The 22,789-nt window shown below is 49.7% G+C and overlaps 1 protein-coding gene across 4 annotated transcripts in view; it reads right to left on the bottom strand.

Moving 5' to 3' along the window:
- Positions 1-22,789, bottom strand: part of ARHGEF4 (Rho guanine nucleotide exchange factor 4) — a 394,947-nt gene that overhangs the window by 18,381 nt on the left and 353,777 nt on the right. For all 4 annotated transcript variants that reach the window (XM_075003696.1, XM_075003695.1, XM_075003699.1 and 1 more), the window contains 5 exons: positions 8,142-8,321; positions 5,735-5,929; positions 3,375-3,554; positions 2,344-2,576; positions 462-591 (listed from right to left, as the gene is read on the bottom strand). In XM_075003696.1, coding sequence (XP_074859797.1) covers positions 462-591; positions 2,344-2,576; positions 3,375-3,554; positions 5,735-5,929; positions 8,142-8,321 — 918 coding nt within the window. The remainder of the gene's footprint in view (positions 1-461; positions 592-2,343; positions 2,577-3,374; positions 3,555-5,734; positions 5,930-8,141; positions 8,322-22,789) is intronic.

The raw sequence follows: 22,789 nt of genomic DNA on the forward strand, positions 1-22,789 counted from the left end.
GTCTAGAAAACCAGCAGTTTTGTTTATTTAAAAATAAATAAACAAAGCTGGCTTTAAAAAGAGTTTTTCTCGGCATGTAAAACTACTATAGGAAATTCAGGTGCTGTTTTATCTGTCAGGGCCTGATAATTTAGCATGTTAGATGTTAACACTGCCTGCCTCACTAATGCTTGAAAATGGTTCAAATAATAAATGATCTATTGGAATTTCAGTAAGTAGCATGTGCCAATTTCCTTCTGCAAAGAGGAAGAATGTATGGCAAACAGAATCCAGAGGACTGTCCAAAGCTGTAGGTCTTTCAGAGTTCCTCCAAGCCTATCATGAGAAGGTGACTGCACGTATCATAAAAATTAACAAGCATGGGTGCAATAGAAAGTGATGGAGTTAGTAGGCCACATAAAATAATCCCTGGTGATGGGGGTGGAGAGGCATCCCTCTGTGGGGCTGTTATATTCCCTCACCTCCCAATCTTCTATTGAACTCTGCCACTGGGCTATTTTGTCTATGTTCTCCAGCCTCCTCTTTCTCTCGTTGATCAGTCGGGCGACGTTCTTCATGGCGTTTAAGGCAGCCTCAACATCTTTAAAATCCCTAGGGTGAAACAGATTTCATCAGGCACGTTTGCAGGAGCAGACTGGAATCCAACAGTGCTTAAACTCTAGTGGCTGGTGACTGGTGGTGACCTTATACATACTTTTCACAGCTGAGCTCACAATTGGGGTAAATTTGTTGGCCCAGTTCTCACAACAGGATCACTTTCTGTCACAACACACTCGCTCACTTCCTCTGGGACTTTGTGTCCACACTAGCCCTGGAAGAAGAGGGCTGGAATGTCTTGCTTCACACAACATTTCCAAAATTCTCACAGCATCCCCTGTGCTGTGTACTTGGAGTAACCCCTTTCTAGATATATTTAGTTCCACAACCACATGTTTACACATATAATAGGACACTGTGGGAGTGTAGCTGCCCACTCTGGCCGGATGGGGTTAAAGCCAGCCAGAGGCAGTCCACACAGAGCCCTAGCCAATCAGGAAAGGGATTATTGGGAGCCAACCGTAAGGCAGCTTGCTGGGGCAGCCCTGATATAAAGGGCAGTTCAGCAAAGCGAAGAGGAGTCCTTGCCTGACTAGCAAGGGAGAAGGACACAGGACAGAGCAGTGCTAGGCAGGGTAGAAGAGCAAGTGGGAGCTCTGGCTAGATGGCAGCCTTGATACAAGGGCTGAGTAGGTGTAAAGCTTAAGGGAAAATGGGCCAGGAAAAGAAGGCAGTAACGGGCTTGAAGGAGGGCAGAAGAAGGCCTCAGTAATGGGCAGGCCTGGGTCCCCCTCCCACACTTTGTCCCACCAGCTGCTGGAAAGATTGGCCAAGTAAAGGACTCCAACTTGCCCCAAGGGAGTGACTAGACTTGGGACTGCAGTCGGCCCCCGTGGTGTGGTGCTAGAATGAGGAATTGCCAGCAGCGCTGAGGAGGAAGAGAGGCAGCGCACACAAGCTGCCAAGAGCCAGTTCCCAGGCTGACTGGCCGGAGGAGGAGCGATGGTGAGTTGCACCTTGTTACACACACATGTCCCCCATGCCCATTTGTGCTACTGAGAGCTCCATAATAATGGCACAGTTACTACAGGCAGGTAGGGCAGCTGTTTGCCAGGGGTATCCATGAACCTGCTGGGCCATCAGACAGCAACAGGAGAAATCTGCTACTCTCCTTACTCCCTGGCGTATCAGCCATTGCCCAGCTACACAGACATCCAGGCTAAGTGTGGCAGAAGAGGCCACCCATTCAGGCACAGTGCTTCAGGCTCGGTTCAGATGGCCAGAAAAACAGCTTCTGCTCTGGTAGGACCTACAGTATCCACAGCAGAAGCACAGATTAAGTCTTGAGGCCCCCTGGTTTGACTAATATTGCTCTTGGGGCCTGAATACAGAAGTAAACACAATGCTAAATGGCGGCAGGTAGCGATTTCACATCGTCTACATGGGGAGTGGACGGTCGGTGTTTGCCTAGTAGACAAGGATCCAGCCAGTAAGGATCTAGCTGGTAAGAAGACACACTGTCCAATGACGACTCTACCATACAGCTAACCATGAGCCCAGGGCTCTGAGCTCAACCCTTGAGGAGATCATTTGGGGTCTGGAGCAAATAGATTTAGAAAAAATTCTGTCAGGCATGGTACTTGGTCCTGCTGTGGGGGCAGGGGGCGGGACTCAATGACCTCCCAAGGTCCCTTCCACTGTGAGATAGATATGTATGAGTATCTTTTGCTGTAACTCTATGTCAACTGTTCTCACATTGCCTGTTCCCACGTGCATATAAGCCCTGCCCCGACACACTGCCCCTACCTGTGCTGAGGGTTGGTGTATTTGAGCAGTTCAGCCAGCTGTAGTGGATACTTGCAGATTTTCTGCACTGGGGTCAGCAGAAACCCATCCAGGGAGATGTCGATCATCTTCTGAAGCAGACGGCAAGCTTCAAAGAAGTAGACATACTTGTTGACTTTGGTGAGTCGGGACAGCTCCACGCAGGCGTTGGGGTGGTTGTTGCAGTACTCGGAGTATATTTGGAACTCAGTTTGCTGAGCGGGGAATGAAAAAGCAAGTTCTGGTGGTAATCTCAGATCACATCTTGGCCATCCTCTACCCACTGCAGGTCCCTCTTCCCAAACCACCTACAGTACCTACACTGCTCTCCAGTAAAGGGGATCCACTCATCTGTCCTGCTGGGGAACCACCTGTCTCTTCCATGCCTCGCCCTCCTGGTACCCTGGTGCCCTTTGGTAGTGGGTATTGCCAGGTGCGCTGACATGCTGCTTTTCCAGTTGGGCCCATGCACTCAATGATGGTATCACCCCTCCCCTCTATACTCATTTTGCCAACCTAGGGAGAAGCAGCCAATCTGAGAAATAGCCTACATGTTTGCCTGGGTGACACCACATAAACACGGTGGTACGTGCTAATCATCAGGCACACCAGTATGCTTCCAACATCCACGTATTACAGAGGCCCCTTTATCCCCTCCCCAGATGGACATTTGCGATAAAATGATCAGCACTGAAACACTTAAACTATGGACCTGCAAACGGTACCATTAGGCTACAACATTCACACCCCCAATGGAGGGCTCTGGCCCTCAGGAAAGCAGCTTTGTATCGAGTCACATTGGGAAGGCTTCCTTGGTAACCAGAAGGGCTACACTAATGCTTAAAGAATCATAGAATCCTAGGGCTGGAAGGGACCTCAGGTGGTCATCTAGTCCAGCCCCCTGCTTCAAGCAGGATCAACCCCCACAATCCCACCAGAGAAATGCCAGAAATACCACAGCTAAGATCTCCCCAGCTCTCCATCTCCCACATAGACATTGTCAATCAACTCACATATTCCAGGAAGCAGGAGCCGACCTCGCTCAAGTGTGGATGGTCTTTGTTGAATTTCTTCTCCAGCGCATTCACGAATCTTTTCTGGCATTTGTAAATGTCTTCGATGTTCCCAAAGATTGTCTTCAGCTGCTCTTCTGTAAACATGTCAGCCCTCTTACGGCACTGCTTTATGTAACCCTGGGGTGGGGAGTCAAATTTGCAAAGGGGTGGTGGGAACTTGCTCCAGAGCCTGATGTACACATCACTGGAGTCGAGAGAAAGACTCTCACTGAGTTTAGCTCAAACCCCCTATATCTTTCCAGCATGTGCTCATTGTGCGTTTATTACTGTTTCTCAAGGTGCCACACCTAAAAATTGCACACATGGAAATCAAACCATAGCCAGAAACTTGCCCTGGATGATACTGTAACTCATGCTCAGCACTACAATCTGGGCGATAGAATCTTTTACAGTAAATCCTCAGCTCACTGTATGGCCACCACATTTTCTGGTTAAACCCACAGGGCCAGATCCCCACCTGGTGTAACCTGACACAGTTCTCTTGATAGACTTGTGCAGGCTTATGGCACCTGAAGATCTGGAATTGAGTGAGAACATAAGAATGGCCATACTGGGTCGGACACAAGGTTCACCCAGCCCAGTATCCTGTCTTTCAACAGATGCCAATGCCAGATGCTCCAGAGGAAGTGGACAGAACAGGTAATCATCAGAATGATCCTTCTCCTGTTATCTCTTTCCAGCCTCTGGCAAACAGGCCAGGGACACCATTCATGCCCAGCCTGGCTCAGAGCCAGTGATGGACCTAACCTCCATGAATTTATCTAGTTTGCTTTTGATCCCTGTTAGAGTCCTGGTCTTCACAACATCCTTTGGCAAGGAGTTCCACAGGCCAACCATGCACTGCATGGAGAAAAGCTTCTTTTTCTTAATTTTAAACCTCATTTGGTGACCACTAGTTCTTATGTTATGGGAACCAGTAAATAACTTTTCCTTCACTTTTTCCACACCAGTACTGATTTTATAGACCTCTATCATATCCCTTCTTAGTATTTTTTTCCTAAGCTGAAAAGTCCCAGTATTTTTAATCATTCTTCATATGGCACCCTTTCCAAACCCCTAATAATTGCCCTTATCTGAACATTTTCCAATGCCAATATATATTTTTTGAGATGAGACGACCATGTCTGCACACAAGATGTGGGAGTATCATGGATTTATATAGAGGCAATAAGATAGTCTCTGTCTTATTTTCTATCCCTTTTGTAAAGATTCTGAGCATCCTGAATACTGAGACTGGGAAACATCTGGACTAATGAAGGGAGAGAGAAAAGGGTGCAAACACACGAACAGCAATGAGAACACTGGAACACTCTCTGCAAAAGTCAGAGCCTGCTCCAGCGTCCTTGGCCCAAACTGACTGTTTCCCTTCTTGAGTGTTATTTTTAGCCCTCACTGCCTTTCTCCTTCTACCCAGGGGGAGGCTATAGCTGAGGCATGTGTCGGGTATGTATTTTGGGGATGTATTGGGGGAGGAAAGGGGCTATGTCCATGCAAAGCATTTATGTGTTTTTCAGCACAGCACAAGAGATGTCTCTTGAGACAGGACCTGTCAGAATTTTTTATAATTGGAGATACACATCTCCTAGAACTGGAAGGGACCTTGGGAGGTCATCTAGTCCAGTCCCCTGCCCTCTTGGCAGGACCAAGCACCATCCCTGGCATCTATTTGCCCCAATCCCTAAATGGCCTCCTCAAGCATTGTGCTCACAACCCTGGGTTTAACAGGCCAATGCTCAAACCACTGAGCTATTCCTGTCCCCCTGAGTGAGTGCTGTAGCTGGCCCAAGCTTGCCCAGGGTTTTTGATCTATGGGTATGTGACTCGCACAAAGGCAGGTATTTCTGATCATACCATCTCCTGCCATTCCCATATTAAAGAATAGAGTAGTGCCAGAACTCGAGTCCTCTTGGCTTGGGAAATTCAGCTAATTATATTTAATCAGGACTCCTCTTTGTGCTGCAATTAAAGGAGCATTTGGGATGTTCCTGTAATGAATCAGTATTCTCCATTTCCCAAACATGTGCAGTGGTAACACTGGGCAGAAGAGCATCGGGTGGACTTGTCATTTAACACACCAGACAGGGGTGACAGGAGACAACTCTGCTAGGCCAGGGCTCTTTTCTCAAAGGAAGAGGAGTAATTTGTGGCCAGGGAGAGAAAAAGAGCCCAGGACAGCTTAGCAGGGAGGTGTGTATGGGGCGGGGGGATTTCTCCCTTCGCAAGTGGGTTCAGTTCATACATTTGAGTCACACCCATTCTATCTGCCTGCTGTTTCACTTCCTTTGCAGCCTGGTTACCTCACAGATGTCCTTGAGGTGTTTGATGTAGTCTTTCTCTGTGCTGATGATCTCATTGATAACGTTGGTCCTCATTTGGTCCTTGCTGGTCTGCCCCATCCCATAACGCCGGGTGGCAGTGCCGGCATCCTCCTCTTTGCCGTCCTCAACCTTCATAGGATAGTCTTCCATGGGCTCATCCTGGTTCACTCGGAGCTGCGGCAAACACATGGATTTCCAGTGGGTAACAGAGCCTCACTTCCCCATTTTCACTCTCTCATCATGTCCATGTCACTAATCCAGCTCCTGCTACCACCAAGAAGGGCCTGTCGGGGACAGCGAAGCTGCTGTGACCACTTCCTAGAGCGCACATACGGATTAGCCAGTGTCCTCCAGAGTTAATTCTATAACCTGGGCCCACAGATTGGCCAGAAATGGAGGGAACTCTCGCAGTAGTCAGAAGATCTGGCTGTTTGGTCCCTAGTCCTTGGAGGAAGTAAAAATACAGCAGAGGATAGATATTGAACACCTGGGGAACACCTTACTGCCACCCAGCAACTGCTCCTGCGAACTGACATTGTGTGACATTGATGGGGTCCCTCTTGGATGGAAGGAGCACAGGTGAAATGATGAGGGGAGATATGTACATTTCAAGAGAAAGCCCCTCAGCAAATGATTTCCTAGTCCTGATGGAGGGCTTTGGTGGGGAGGGTTTAGCGGTATAAATTACCAGCTAAACTCTGCTTTGCTCACCTGTGTTACAGAGTAAATGAAAGGACACCTGCCACTGCTAAGATAAATCACAGCAATAAAACATTTCTTTACAAGAGCTGAGGAATCTAGACACCAGTGGGCACAAGCAATGCCATATCAAGACACCTCAACACGAGAGTCATGTGTCTTACTGAATGACCACTAGATGGCAGCACAGCATGAATATAGGCAAAAATATCAGCTGTACTAAACTGCTGTTAATTAATTCTCGGAAATTGCAATGCAGGTTTTTTATCTGGTATTGCCATAGTGCGTATTGAGGCGTCAGATTACCCCATTTAGATATCTGATAATATTTCAAAAAGTATCAAACAAAAACATGCCCCCACGGCACACAGCCACGTGCACACAGAACTATGTGGACTCAGTTACTGCTACATTTAGTCACGCTGATCAAAAGCTGATGAACCAAAAATGTGGTGTGCCGATTTTCCTGTACTGCTGGCAGGAGAGCATAGGCCAGCAAAGCCAGTGCCATCTCCACGCTAGACCCACAACTAAAATGGACTGGGTAGACTCAAGGCAGTCTGAGAAGTCCAGGCAAGTCAGCATTGTTCGATATTCCCTTCCTGAGAGCTCTTCCCCGAAGCAGCTCACGATAATTTGCAATGTTTGAGCAAGGAGCCATCAATTTTTCCAGTTGGAGAAGTTGGCATCCTGCCCTTACAGGCCAGCACTGACAATACCCCTTAGCACTAGACATGCTATCTCACAGTCACCACAGGGGGACCTGGGCCCACTAGGTAGACCACAACCTGAAGCTCCTCCAGTGTAACCACAGAGTCATGCTCAAGCAAAAAAGACTCTCCAGAAATGGTTCTGCCCCCATGGAAGGTCAGGGCTGGGTCCACATCCAAGCAATGTTTATCTTCTGGAACACGTTTTCTGCTCGGGACTGCAAGGATACCAAGGAGGAGACAAAGCACTTCTTCTTTGCCCCCTGCACAACCCAAGTGAAAGATTTCAGATCTTTTATGTCCCACTCAGTCAGACTCTCAACCAGGACTTTTGCTACAGGCTCTCTCCTTTCGTACACAGGTTGTGTCAGGATGAGAACCCCGTTGTCCTGAGAGATCTGAACGGCCCCATATCAATTCCCAGTTACTTTACTCATGCTGAAGGGACTGTGCCTGAGCAGTGAATGCAGAGCTGTGATTCCACCCAGAGAACTGAAGCTCACACAAAGGAATGAAAATCTCCTCTCTCTCGGAAAGAAGGAAAACATGGGCCAGGCACTGACTCTGCCTGAGCTCTGGTCCTCTCCCGTAAGTAAGGAGAACTTGGATGCCTGGCAAACCAATGGTAAGGAATGACTCCCCCTCCTGTACTATCCAAACCACACTGGGTTCACCAACTCTGTCACAGCCAGGACAGGGGGTTTGTTGGGCCAGATCCCCAGACAGTATCGGTGATTTCAGCTGAACTGTGAAGCTTGGCATTGTGTGGGGATCTGGTCCACACTATGACAAATGGAGAGTTCCACGGAGGCTTCAGTTCAGCCCAACATTACTAAAGAGCAACAGCAGGGTACATGGCGCTGATTGCCAGTGGGTTCTACACCACATCACCACCAGCCATGGAAGGGCCTGGTGCACTTCTATCAGGAAGCTGGTGTTAACGGGCTGGGCTTAAAAAACAAGGTTTTGGTCCTTACCCGTACAAAGCTGGCTGGAAACCAACCTTCGCTGTCCAGGATCCTCCCCCACCACCACTCCTTGTTGGTAGCATCCATTACTTCAATGACATCGCTGGCCTTGAATCCCAGCTCTTGGTCATCCATTGTGATGTGATCCCAGAGGGCTTCTGCATACACCACACTGCCATCGCTGATCAGCTGGGAACAGAGCAAATGAAGCATTGGCAACTAGTCACCTCCCACAGATTCATTCCACCCATTGAGCACCAGCCCCCCGGAAACTCAGAGCTAAAATCCAAACATTTGGGGCTACCTGGCCCTTGTCTGTGTGTGTGTGTCGGGGGAGTGGAGGCTGGTCATCGCCACAGCCGCAGCCACAGCCTTTTCACTCTCTGAGTTCGCCATTGCTCCCAATCACTAGCACATGGCACAAATTACCCCACTGTGAACCAAAAGAGGACAGAACTCACACAGCCCATCAGAGCAGACCTGACTGGAGAAGATGGCTTGCAGCACTCTTCAGAAGGCCCCTACCCCTGCAGGACATAGCCCTGCCTGGCCCCAGTTCACACCACAGTTCTTATTATAGGCCAGGTCTATGCTGGACCTTAAAGTTGCTTATGGATATGCAGTTCCAGCTACAGCGAATGCGTAGATGAAACTGACTTATTTACAATCGACTGACCTGGCCATCCTCACTGAATGAGGTCGCTGGGAGAAACTCTCCCATTGACCTCTCTTCCTCCTTGTGATATTGAGGCATACGGGGTTGACTGCTGACCCCAGATAGATTGATTTTGCACATCCCCAGTAGGCGCATGAAATCAAACCCTGGAAGATCAACCCTGACTGGGTTGATTTTCTGGGTAGTGAAGACAGACCCCCCTACTGTGAAAAAGACCCTTAAAAGCCTTGCAGTATCATGAGACTATAAAGGCACATTGATTTCTTAAGGCAGCTCAGAGATCTGAACAGTAACTATTTCAAATGGCACCTTCTAACTAAAATTACCTGCTCTGCACTCTCTTTATTTTCAGAGCCACCTCTTCTGACTAGGCAAAAAATCAGATGCTGCTGTTTTAGAGCCCTTCAGTAGCAACAAAGTGACAAAAAGCCAAGTCCATTCTGCCCATGCATCAACTAAGTGACAACTGCACAGCCAAAGTGTGCTCTTTGTTCCACCCCCGCCTTAGAGACAGGGAGAGGTACTTGGATAAATAAGGCAGATTTTGGACCAGAGAGTTATTATTGGCAAATGGTGATTATGCGCTAGCCAGGAGGAACAGCGCATGCACTGTAAAACTCAAAGCACCTCTGTGGCACCAGATCATATTTGATACAGCTGCCCTTGAGATACAAATATGGAACCCAATTTTTGGCCATTTTTACAGAGCCACTTCTCAGAGCAGAAATTACCCCACCGTGACCTAAGATTTTATGTCACTTGAGCTGCGTCTACACGTGCCGGCTACTTCGAAGTAGCTGCGCCAACTTCGAAATAGCGCCCGCCATGTCTACATGTGGAGGGTGCTATTTCAAAGTTGAAATCGACATAAGGCGGCGAGACGTCGAAGTCGCTATCCCCATCAGGAGATGGGAACAGCACCCTACTTCAACGTTGAACATCGAAGTAGGGCACGTGTAGCCGATCCGCGTCCCACAACATCGAAAAAACAGGGTCCGCCATGGCGGCCATCAGCTGAGGGGTTGAGAGACGCTCTTTCCAACCCCTGAGCTCTATGGTTGCCATGTGCAGTGGACCCTTAAAGCTCCCCGCCTCCTGCATTCCTGTGCAGGAAGCTGAGAGCGCGTGCAGGCGGCAGCACTGACACGCGGCCAGTCTGCATGCCTCTCTGCAGCCCCAAGCCACCACCCCTGCTGCAATGGCCGCCCGCCAGCCCCCCAAGCGCCCCCCCAGGGCACCCCCCACCCAAGGGGAGCCAGGGCTCCCAGGCAGCCAGCCAGCCTGGGAAAAGCCAGCGGGGCCCCTCCTGGACGGAGGCCGAGATCCAGGACCTGCTGGGGCTCTGGGGCGAGGAGGAGGTGCTCCAGGTAATGGGGAGCAAGAGGCGGAGTGCGGATGCGTTCGCTCGGCTGGCCGAGGGCCTGGCTGCCCGGGGTCACCCTGCCCACATTCCTGACCATGTCAGGAGTAAGGTTAAGGAGCTTTGGCAGGGTTATGCCCGGGCCCGGGATGCATCCAGCCGATCTGGGGACGCCCCCACCACTTGCCCCTTTCACAGGGAGCTCAGGTCCATCCTGGGCCCCTGGTACACCTCCTCCCCGCTGGCCACTCTTGACACCTTGGGCGACGAGCCCCAGCAGGCCCCGGAGGCGGAGTCCACCCTGGAGGCAAGCCCCGGACCCCAAGGGCCCCCCCAGGAGCCCACCCCTGGGATGCCAGAGGAGGAGGAGGGGGAATCCTCCTCCAGCGATGGGGGGCTCCACATCGCCATGCCATCCCAGAGCTCCAGCAGGGCGTCCACCCAGAGGGTGTCCCCCAACCGTGGGAGCAGACTGTCAGGTATGTACCCCCCTGGTGCACACCCCTGGGGTTAAGGGGCGGGGACAAGAGACATGACCAGGGCCCTCCACATGCCCAGATGACCATGGCCCCAAGGACAGCAATGGCATGTCCCTCAGAAGAGTGCATCAGCCCCTGCCCCCCAGCAGAACAGCGCCATGCCCCATCCCTGGGGCTGGGGGGAGCGGAACCTAGGGTCCCCCAGGGGGAGGGGGTGGGACACCCATCAGCAGCAGCAGCATCTCCCGGGGACGGGGATGGGGAACCAGCAGCAGAGGGGTGGGGGGGACAAGGGCCACGGCTCGGGGCCCACACTAACGGCTGTCTCCACTCTTCTTCCCCCCCCATGTTCCGCAGCTGCACCATCGGAGGGCCCGGAGAGCACCGGCGAGGTCTCCGTGGTCCCAGAGAGCCCACCGGGGCCATCGCTGCAGGCCAGCCCCTCGGCGGAACACCGACCAGCCCCAGGACAGGGCTGACGGTGGAGCCACCACCCGAGGATAGCCACGGACCCCCAGCTGCTCGCGACCCTCCGGCATCAGCTGGAGGTGTCGGAGCGGCGCCTGCGGGTGGAGGAGTAGCAGCTGGAGCTCCAGGAGCGAGTGCTGGCCTGGCGCCAGGAGGCATGGGGGTCTTCATGTGTACATTTGAGCGCATAGCAGAATACCTGGCCCCCCATGCCGCTCTGCCCGCCGCTCTGACTGCCACTCCGACCGCCGTCCACCACCCTGGGGTCTTCTGCCGAGGGGGACCTGGGGCCTGCTGACACCCGCCGGCCATACCTGCCGGTTCGCCCAGCCCCCACCCAGCCTCAGCCAGGGCTCAGGCTGAGGCGAGGGTCGCACCCTCCAACCCCGGGCGCTGGACAGTAGAGGGGTGCGGGGCCCAGGACGTGGCCCCCCCCCTTTGTACATATCCCCCATCATATTTTTGTGTATATAGTTTGTGTTACACCCCTGTTCTTTTATGGTACCTGCCCCCCCTTGTAAATAGTTTCCCCCTTTTGTTCTGCTCTCTCTCTATATATTTGTAGTATTAATAATAAGAGAAATCACCGGTTTTTGGTTTCAAAAACAAGTCCATTTTTATTTGCAAGAAAAGTGAGGGGGTGTGTGCTCTTGGGTGCTCTGTGGTGTGGGCGTGGGGGCAGGGAGTGTTGTGGAGGATGAGGGGGGTGCAGTGGGGGGCCTGCCAGCGTTCACCCCGCGGCCTGGTCGAAATGGGCCCGCAGGGCCTCCCGGACCCAGATCCCCTCGGGGTCCACCTGGCGACTGGGGACAGCGCGTGGCTGCACGTCAGCCCTGCCAGCCTCCACAGCCCAGCCCTGGAAGAATGCCTCCCCCTTGCTCTCAACCAGGTTGTGCAGTGTGCTGCACGCACCCACAACCTGGGGGATGTTGGTGGGGCCTGCATCAAGGCGGGTGAGGAGACACCTCCAGTGCCCTTTGAGGCAGCCAAAGGTGCGCTCAACCACCTGGTGCGCATGGTTCAAACGCGTGTTGAAGTGCTCCTGGCTGGCTGAGAGATGGCCCATGTTAGGGTGCATGAGCCAGGGCCAGAGGGGGTACGCTGCATCTGCGACGACACAGAGGGGCATCGTTGTGTCCCCCACAGGGATCTCCCACTGGGGGATGTAGGTCCCCGCCTCTAGCCAGCGGCACAGGCCTGAATTCCTGAACACCCGGGCGTCGTGGGTGCTGCCAGGCCACCCAACATAAATGTCCAGGAAGCGGCCCCGGCTGTCCACCAAGGCCTGGAGGACCACCGAATGGTAGCCCTTCCTGTTCATGAAGCGTCCTCCACTGTGCTCTGGAGCATGGATGGGGATATGGGTCCCATCCAGAGCCCCAAAGCAATTTGGGAAGCCCAGGCTGGCAAACCCCGTGATGGCGGAATCCGGGTCCCCAAGCCGCACGAGCCTGTGGAGGAGCAGGGCATTGATGGCGCAGACGACCTGCAGGGGAAGGACATGGGAGAGCACCAGTGAGGGGTGTGCAGGGTGTGTCTGGCCCTCCACCCCAGGGCTCCGTCCCCCAGGACTGCCCTCCCCCCCAGGGCTGCCCTCCACCCCAGGGCTCCCTCCACCCCAGGCCCCCCGCCCCCGGGTCCTCTTACCTCCATGAGGACAGCCCCGACAGTGGCCTTGCCCATGCCAAACTGCTGCCCCATGGATCTGTAGCTGTCTGGAGTGGCCAGCTTCCAGACAGCGATGCTGACCCGTTTCTCGACTGTTAGGGCACGCCGAATGGAGATGTCCTGGTGCCTCAGTGTGGGGGTGAGCCACTGGCATAGCTCCAGGAATGTCTGCCGGCTCATGCAAAAGTTCTGGAGCCAGCGCTTGTTGTCCCACTCGCCGAGCACCAGCCGCTCCCACCAGTCGGTGCTCGTGGGGTAGCTCCACAGCCAGCGGCGTGTGTGGCGGGGGGGTGGTCGGAGGGCAGCAAGGTCTGGGGCTGCTTCCTCCTCCCCTGGGGGCAGCTCCTCTTCTCAAATAAAAGGTGGTCAGCTGCCTCCTGCATAGCATTGAGCCAGGCAAGCACTGCTCCTGCAGGGGTGGCTGTGTGGACCTCTGGAGGCTGCTGCTGCTGCTGCTGGGGCTCCATACTGCTTCAATGGGTGTGCGTGCCTGTGGCTCTGCAGACTGCGTGCTGTGCAGGCTGAGTGTGTCTGGGAGGGGCCCTTTAAGGCAGTGGCTAGCTGTTGCACCAGAAGTGCTAGTCCGCCCTGTGACCCTGTCTGCAGCTGTTCCTGGCACCCTTATTTTGATGTGGGCCACTTTGGCGTGTAGACGCTCCCCTGCAGTGCTTACTTCGATGTGGTGCTGCCCAACATCGACGTTGAACGTCGACGGCACCAGCCCTGGTGACGTGTAGATGCTATTCATCAAAATAGCTTATTTCGATGTCGCTACATCGAAATAAGCTATTTCGATGTAGCATACATGTGTAGACGTAGCTTTGAAGTCTTTAGGGTGGTTAAAGTTAGCACTTAAGCCACTTTAAGTAAATCCTCCAAGGAGACAACTGCTATTAACGTACATCAAAAAGAGCAATGCACATGTGTAGAGCCCATCTCTTCAGGCAAACAATCTTTTGCATTTATGAAATGATTTGACTGTTGGTGGTCAGTTTATAATTTCCAAATCCTCACAACGTTCTTACTTGCCACATAATTTTTGCTTAAACTTAGAAGTACTCTGCACTGAGGGCTATTGACACGTCATGGGCGATTCATTTTTTCAGTTATCTTTGAGATAATATAGATGTGCACGCCCTTCTAATCATGGGGAAAATACCCTTTCCCACACCCATTTATGATTCAGTTACATCAGAGGAGGTTTGCTTCAAACACGCAAAGTAAAAGTGGAGACCAAGGCTGGAAAACTTCACCCCCAAAGAGCATTAAAAAAAAAATTAAGATGTAAAGCCAAGGGACTCTTGTACATAAGGGAACTCTTCTATCCTAAACTTTGATAGTCAATATCCAGAAAATGTCCCTCTGCCTTTCCTGTACACGTCCGTCCTGAGAATTTCCCATTATCCTTAACCTCTGCAAAACAACACATCAGGGCCTAGTTATGACTAAGAATAACTTCCTACCCATCGGTACAATTTTGAGAACCCCTTCCTCAGAGGTCAAAGAAAACTCTGGGCTCTCCCCATTACGATTTGATTAGGGACGTATTCCCTGACAGTGTAATCCAATACAGAGTGTGTTTGAATCTTGATTTTCTATAGCCCCATTGTGAAGCGCCTAGCCTCTGGAAGGCAGGTAGCATGAGCAGCTCCAGAGGAGGCTGGGAAAGGAGAAAACTAGTAGGTATTGTTCAATGATAAATTTACTTATTATACCCAATACCCTGTCTTCAGTCGTGTTCTTAACCTCTTCTGAGATATTATCTCTGTATCCATCCACTGGGGTGTGTAGCTCAGGACTGGTTGCAATATGCACCTGAGGTTGATTATATTGATCATACCTTGTGTTGTTTTCTGGTTTGGTACAAATACAAATAACACATGGTGAAAAAGGTAGTGTGCTGCGGCGGAGCAGGGGGAGTCTGGTGCATGCTGCAGGATGCAGAACCGGGGATTTACAGAGTGTTGCATATTTTAAACACAACTGTTTCAATGCTATTTTACTAAAACTGAAATCTTCGGAGGTGAGGTATTTGTTTCACCCAAATGTTTCAAGGGAGGGAGGGAAAGAGAGATTCCTAGAATAGCTAATTCATTCAGGCAGTTGCCTAGGCTGTGGGAGATGTGGGGTCAAGTCCCTGCTCTGAATGTGGCAGAACAGGGACTTTCACTTGGGTCTGTCACACCCCAAGCACTTTCTCCTTCTACCAGGCCATTTTGAGGCAGGAGGGTGGCGTATGCGCTCTTTGGTTTTTTTGCAACACTTTTGGAAATGGCTTGAATTTGTTCTGTTAGGGAGCAAGGACAATCTCCCAACCTGCAACATTTCTGATGAAATGGAATTGATATTTTTCTGACCATTCCTAGAATTTATGTAGTGGCCAACATAATTGTAAATGTTTCAAGCACCTCTTTTCAGACCTCCACATCTCAGAGGTGCATTATAATAATGCTTAGCATGATTAGGCTACTTTTCAGCTGTGTGTCTCAAAGGATTGTCCCCATTTTACTGATGGAAAAAAGAGATATAGAAAAGTTAAGGAAGATGCCTAAGGTCACACAGCTCTATTGATAACAGAGCCAGAATATAATCCAGGACTCTCAGGGTATGTCTACACAGCAGCCTCATTTTGAAATAAGCTATTCCAGAAGAGCTATTCTGGAACAGCTTATTTTGAAAATAGCTCTTAGCTCCATGTGTGTAGACACTGTATTTCAAAATAGCACTTAGCCATTTTGAAATACAGCAGCTACACACACAGGCTGCTTCTACTCGTGCCCCTTCTTCCGCAAGTGGCGTGTTAATGAGCAGCCCGGAAGAGGCTAATGAGGTGTGGATGTAAATTTCCCATGCCTCATTAGCATATGGTCACATGATTCAGAGTCCGGAAGAAGCCCCCTCTTGAGGAAGACAGGCTTCCGGAAGGAGAGTTCCTTCTGAACATCCTCCTGGGCTGCGCGTCTACATGTGTATTTTGGAGTCCGTGCGAGCTTCTTCTGGACTCCGAATCACATGAGCATATGCTAATGAGACACAGGAAATTTACATCCATGCCTCATTAGCATCTTCTGGGCTGCTCATTACCATGCCCCTTCTGAAAGATAGAGCCTATTTCAAAACAGAGCCATTGTACGCATGACGGCTTACTTCGAAATAGGTGCTAGTCCCTGTCTTAACAGCCCTTATTGCAACATAGCTATTTTGAAATAGGTGCTGTTCCTTGTAGAATGAGGTTTACCAATTTTGCAATAAGCCAACCAGTATTTATTATTTATTAGCCTTGTGTAGATGCTAGGATAGTTATTTTGAAATAATGGCCATTACCATTACTTACACCTACCCTCAATGTCCAGTCCCAGGTCTTATCTACTGGACCTCACTACCTCCCAGCTATACCGAGATAGGAAGAGTTTGGCTTATACAGCAAGGGTTAGTGTGGGACGATTATTCCAGGTAAAAAAAGCAAGGCTCAACCTGTGGGAGTGCATGACTCAGAAAATCAAGGGCTACCATAGCTAGGCAATCAGTAGCGAGGTCTTTTCACACTTCTAAGTGCATGGTATGCAATTTGTCCTATGAAGATGTGTGTGTGGGCATTTAGGCTTGATAATTAATCAATAATGCTGCAAGAGCCATTGACTACCCTGGTTATTCATGGTTCACATAGCAAAGGGAGAGAGAAGCCTACTCCTGAAATGTCTCCTCTCCCTGAAAGCATGACTCATTTGCTCCACTCTGATGTAGCTATGGGGTAGCCTAATCAAGAAATCCTTGAGAAGAACAGAATTCAAAAGGGCCTCTCAAGGGGCAAGTTATGAAGAACTTATGAAAATACAGCTTTCTAAACAGATAAAATAACCCTACCCTGCTCTGAGCACAGGAGCAGGTACCAGAGACACACGATGTGAATGGGGCTACACACAGCTACATAAACCTTCTTTAGCAAATTGCTGCTGCTGCAGCATAAAACAAGATTCAGCTGATGTGGATAAACTAACACACAAGCTCCAGGCAGTCAGAACCGCCCGTCTTTGTCAGAAAGACAGTACGGTCAACCTGGCCCAACGTTAGCAATGGTCCTGGGTGGAACTGTTGACAGCCCATGCGGGGATTTTCTATACACAGTTCTGATTGAAATTAATGGGATGGGAGTTGTGTCAGTAAAACTCTTAATCAGCTTGGAAGATCTCAGGCGCTGGCCTGGGTAGGCGGCGAGGCTCTCCTTTAGTTTAATGCAGCACGTAGGATTAGTACCTGGAGTCTTCTACCTGCAGGACTGTAGCTATAAAAGTGTGTGTGTGTGTGTGTGGAGCTACCCAGTCACACCTGAGCTGCCAAATACCCTAGAACAGGCAGATAAATTTGTGCCAAAGGTGTGTGGCACTTAGGGTTCCCAACTTTCTAATGACACACTACTGAACACCCCTTTTCCACCAATTCTCCGAGACCCCCACCCCGAAGACTCCATCCCCACTCCGCTGTTGCTTGCTCTTGCCCACCCTCACTCACTTGCACTGGGCTGGGGCAGGGGGCTGGGGCTTCAGAGGGGGGTGCTCGCTCTGAGGTGGGTCTGGGGATGAGGGGTGTGGGGTACAGGAGGGGACTTCAGGTTGGGGCAGGGGGTTGAGGGGCAGCAGGGAGGGGGAGGACTGGGGTGTGAGTTCTGGCCACAAATGAGAGGCTCAGGATACAGGAGGGGACTTTGGGCTGTGACAGGTGTTAGAGGGGCAGGAGCCAGTGCAGGGTGCCAGCAGCATTTACAGAAGCTCCCAGGAATTGGGTGCCAGGACCCTGTGAGGCTTAGGAGCAACACAGATCCCTGCACTGCCCTCATGCCTGTAGGCATGGACCCTGCAACTTCCAATGGTCATGGTTGTCCACCGGTGGGAGCTCCGGAGCTGCTGCCTAGTGGCTGCAGGGACCTGGCAGGGACCTTCCAGGAGCCTCACAGAGCTAGCCAGATAGGGAGCCTGCCTTAGTCCCTGCTGTGCCACCAGCTAGACTTTTAATGGCTGTCCTCTGAGTTAGATCACTGAAGAGTAACACCATGCACTCTACATTGGTCATGGTCTCATTGGCAGAAATGCTGTTAAACTACTGGTTATTCTACTGTGTTTCTCTGACGAGGTTAGTGTGGCTCTTCCAGAAGACCTCATTCACCTGATGAAGTGGACTCTAGCCCCTAGAAGCTTAGGCCCAAATAAATTTGTTAGTCTTTAAGGCGCCACAGGATTCCTCGTTGTTTTTGCTGGAACAGACTAACACTAAACTTGTTCCATAAGTGGTGCTGGCCACCAACAGACACTGTAGAATTCAACAAAGTTTGCCCAGGCAGAGACCTGTTGTAGCTGGGGTTGAATGGGACAGTTAAGACTCTCTTCTTTCTAACAAACGGGAAGCACAATAGGAGAAAGATAGTCTGCAAGAAACCCAAGAACACAGCACAGTTAGACAGGTACATTTGCAAGCCCTTCCTGCCTCCACAGCAGTAGCAGGCTAGATGGAGTATCGATCACTTCCAGTGTAGCAACTCTTACGATGTAAAAGGCTCACAGTTACCACAGCACATGCCTTGGTCTTGCTATCTATCACAGTCATGGAGAAACAAAGGTTAGTTTGCACACCAAACAGGGTTTGATTTGTCCATTCTATTGTTGTGACTTCTTCAGCTCTTCATTCTGACTAGTCGAGACCTTTTCTTAAAGGTCTGCACTCCCTACCTCTAAACTTGTGACCTAGGTAGGGGGAGCAGGCATCCCAGAATATATTGTCTTATATACACACCTATCACACCATCCTTGCACCATGAAGAAACCTCTGATTTTTCACACTTGCTCCCTGCTCACCTTAGACTTAAGCAACGGGTGATGCAGCATGTCCAGAAGGACAATGCTAGAAAACAGAATGCGAACCTCACCTTTGTGGTTTGTTTGTAGCTCTGTAAATGGACACAAATGAGGAAGTTCTCTTTACTTACACCAGGGTGGAGCGAGCAAGGAGTACATAAGCAAACCAAACACAATATGATCAGTGTGTCACTGACGCTGAATATTGACAATACTTATCATCATCAACAGCAGCAGCAACTACCATGGGCTCAGCGCCCATTGGTGTCTCATGCCTCCTTCACTATTTCCTTCCAGCTTTCCCTGTCCAGTGCGGAGTGGCTTTGTTTCTGTAGACTAGCTCTGCACCAATCTACTATATCATCTATCCATTCTCTGTGGGGTTTGCCTCTCCTATTCGAACCATCCATTATGTTGAATATCAGGGTCTTGATTTTTCATTCGTCATTCATTGTGCAGATATGCCTGAATAGCTGTAGCTTCTGTTATATAACCTTGCGCACTAGGTTCTCTTTTGGTTGTATCTTCCTATAGAATTCCTCACTGGTGACCTTCTGCATCGATCCTATTCTCGGGATCTCTCTATAACAACCCCTCTTGAATGCCAATATCCTTCTCTTCGAACCTTTTGTTATCACCCATATCTCACATCTGTACAACATGCTGCTGAATACACACATTTTCAGGACACTCAGGTTCATTCCTAAGCTAATTGCTTTGCTTTTCCTGATCTTATCCATTGCCTTCAAACTCGTTCTCTAATATTACATTAGCATTTTTACTCATCTGTATCTGTTCCTAATTCCTCTGTTGCTCCTTTACAGTCCACTAATGAAGTACTGTGTATGTTACTTGATGTCACAAAAGTGAGCAATAAGGTACATTAGAAGTAGGCGCCCAAGCACTGTCTGTTCTAGGGCAGCACAAATATGACCAAGAGTGGCGTAAAACAGCCTGAGGTCCAATGCAAAGCAGCATAATTACCCTGACATAAAGCCAGTGATATGTATGCAAACACATTAAGGTTGCCAAGTTCTACATCTATATGCATGTTTGTATATTACTGTTCAGCTCTTGTTTGTCTAAGACTGTATAACTCAGCATAACTGCCGCATGTGTCCCAGGCTTGTTCTAGCAGAAGCTTCAGTCAACATTAAGAGGGACAAAAGATTTGTGCACTGTGTAGAAATCCTTTGAAACCAGGGATGGAGGCTGCGTTAGGAAATATTCATCTTCCAGCTGTTTTGTTCTACTTGAATACAATTGTAATAACCTCCTGTTTCTTAGGCTGAGTGCTAAAAGCTAAAAAGTCAGCCCTGCTTACACCAGGTGCACCGGCTATCAGTCAGACACAGGGGAGCTCAGCCCCCATGTTAAGACCCAAGGCACAGGCCAGAAAGAACCACATTCCCTGCTCTGTCACCAAAGAACAGACACTTTCAGGTCCAGAGTAGCAATGAAGTCAGGCACTGCATGACTGCGTAAAACACCTGAGAAGTGTTTCTTTTAGTTTTCTGACCACTTCTTCAGCAGTCTCAGACAAGTGCATTAGAAAAAGAGATCAGCAAACCACCCGGAAGGCAAAAGCCCACAGCCTTCTCCAGCTGCTTCCGTCCGTCACAAAGTACAGCAGGAGAGGTTTTGGGGCACGCTATTTCCCAGTCTGATTGCACTCACTTTGTAGATTCTTTTAAATGTACAGGTGTAATCTAGCCAGTCTCTGCCCAGGACTTCATAATTTCTCCAGCTTCCAGGCACCTCCATTCACTGTGCCAACCCCTTACCCCACCCTCCAACTCTGCTGGGTTCAGTGAAGGAGATGGGAGAGGAGTAAAAGTCAAGAGGCAATATGCAAGCAGGTTTTCAGAAAAGCACCACTGATGAAACAGAACCAGGCCCCTTGGCATGAGCTGGGACCAAGCAATTAATGTTCTGCTACCCAGGATCTTTAAGGAATCATCTGCCCCTTTTAGTGCTAAGAAAGGACCTCCTAGATGGCAGCTTATGCGTAACACGTAAGACCTGGAAAGTCCATTACCTCATCTAGTCTCATCTCTTGTGAATCACAGGGGACAATATGTCACCCAGTTACTCCTGTAGTGGCCCAATCATTAGTGTTTGGCCAATGCATACCTTCCAGAGAAGAATCAAGCATTGATTTGAAGACGTCCACAGGTGGAGATTTCCATCAATTCCCATGGTAGTTTGTTCCAATAGTTGATCACTGTAACTCTTAAACTACTGTACATAATCTAAAATAGGAATTTGACTTCAGCTTCCAGCCATTGGGTATCGTTCTGCTTTTTGCTGCTGGATTAAAGAGCCCTTTAGTACCTGGGATTTTCTCCCTGTGAAAGGACGTATATAGCCTAATCCAGGCTCTTCTCAATCTTCTCTCTGGTAAACTAAACAGACCTCTTTAAGCCTCTCAGATAAGGAATTTTCTCCAGCCCTGCATTCGTTTTCTATATCCTCACCAATTTTGCAAAATCCTTTTTTAAACAAATTATGTAATGCTTTCTTCCATGAAAATCCCACTTACCCTGCTGGAGATGTCTTTATCCTGCTATCTAGCTCCACTAACTTGGTAGAGCTAATATCCTCAAGCTTAGGTAAAATACCCCTGAATCCTTCCCAAGTTTATCATCATTTTGCAAAAGACAGTTCTTGCTGTCATGCCAGGTAACAAAATGTTAATTCATTGCAGATGTTTCTGGTGGTTGCCACTCTAATTAAGGTTGCAAAATGGTTTCTGTAAGTCCTTGTTGTTTATTCACTCAAGTTTCCAGAAGATTAGTCTTCAAAGCTGAATTTGTCTACTCTCCGCTTTAGCTTTAAGACGTATTTCTTCAGGTAAATGTGAAGTAATTTTGTTCAAGTGTTTTTGCATGAGACAATTGTAAAAACAAAACCAAAGCAATTTTCTACTTTCCATTCTGGCCACCATTTGAACCACAAACGTCAGAGCTCTGAACATTCAGACTTAACATTGAACCTTTCTAGCAGAACCTTTCTAGGCTGGAAAATGTGTGCTTTATCATCATTTAGTAATTATGAGGGGCTGAAATGTCCTCTGTAGAGCATACAGAGTGGGAACATTCTCCAGTCTGAGTGCATGCCACAAGTACGAATGTATGTGAAACTAAGGAACTACATTGTCTTTCAATGACCGCTGAGTAAGTGTTTAAAGGACCACACATCCCTAGAACCCAAGAAGTTAAGTTGCTCCAAAGCCTTAAATCAGTTTCAGAGATTTAAGCAGTCTAAGACCTTTGGCTGTTTCAAGTAGTTTAAACCCTTCTAAAACCTGAAAGCAGGGCTGAAGTTGAGGCAACCCCAAGAGACTGGGGGAGCCATGCTGAATGGGGGTGAGCTTTGGGGGCAGTGTGGGCAGGGCCAGCCTAGCAGTTTGGGAAGGCATTGCCTTCCCCTGCTTCTGATACCTGCCACCAGGACAGCAGGGATGGACAGAAAGGACTAGAAGATTTTGGAAGCAAGTTTTTATACTTGCACTTGGAAAGATCCATCAGTGCAGATGGTCTCGCCACCGAAGCGGATTGCAACTCTTGCACACCATCCTGGTTTCTGTGAGTCTTGTCCATGTCCTTCCATGAATCTCTCACAAAGGATCCGCTCAACGTGCTGGAGGCCTTCCTCTTGTTCTTTTTACGTCTTGTGGATACCAGTGGAGCAGTCGCTCCGTCCACCTGTTGTCTCTGAGTCTCACAACGTGACCAGCCCATCTGCTTTTCCAGTCATGCATAATTTGGATGATATCGTTGACACCACTTCTAGCACAGGGATCATCAATAGTAACATGTTGTAACCCACTTACACCCACTGTGTGTCTTTCCACTCTGACTCCACTGCACCCCTGCCCAGGATCCTATTAGCGGCAGAGCAGTCTGCCACTGGTGTCAGTGGGGATCCACACCACAACATGCTGACCCAGATATTCCTGGGCCATCATCAAAACTCCCCTCTGATCATACTTTGCTGGGAAGCTGGTCATGTTCCTTTGGGTTTGGGTAGACAGGGGTCCCTGTCCCAGCTGGTAGTTGTTCCTCGGTGAGGTCTAGCTTTGGGCCTGGTAGTCCAGGCCAGTCTTCAGCTTCTCGAAGGGCTGGATTAACCTCCCAACCTGGGAGCTCAGGATCAGC

This window comes from Carettochelys insculpta, chromosome 10, assembly GCF_033958435.1.
Source record: "Carettochelys insculpta isolate YL-2023 chromosome 10, ASM3395843v1, whole genome shotgun sequence".
In the NCBI taxonomy this organism is placed as follows: domain Eukaryota; kingdom Metazoa; phylum Chordata; order Testudines; family Carettochelyidae; genus Carettochelys; species Carettochelys insculpta.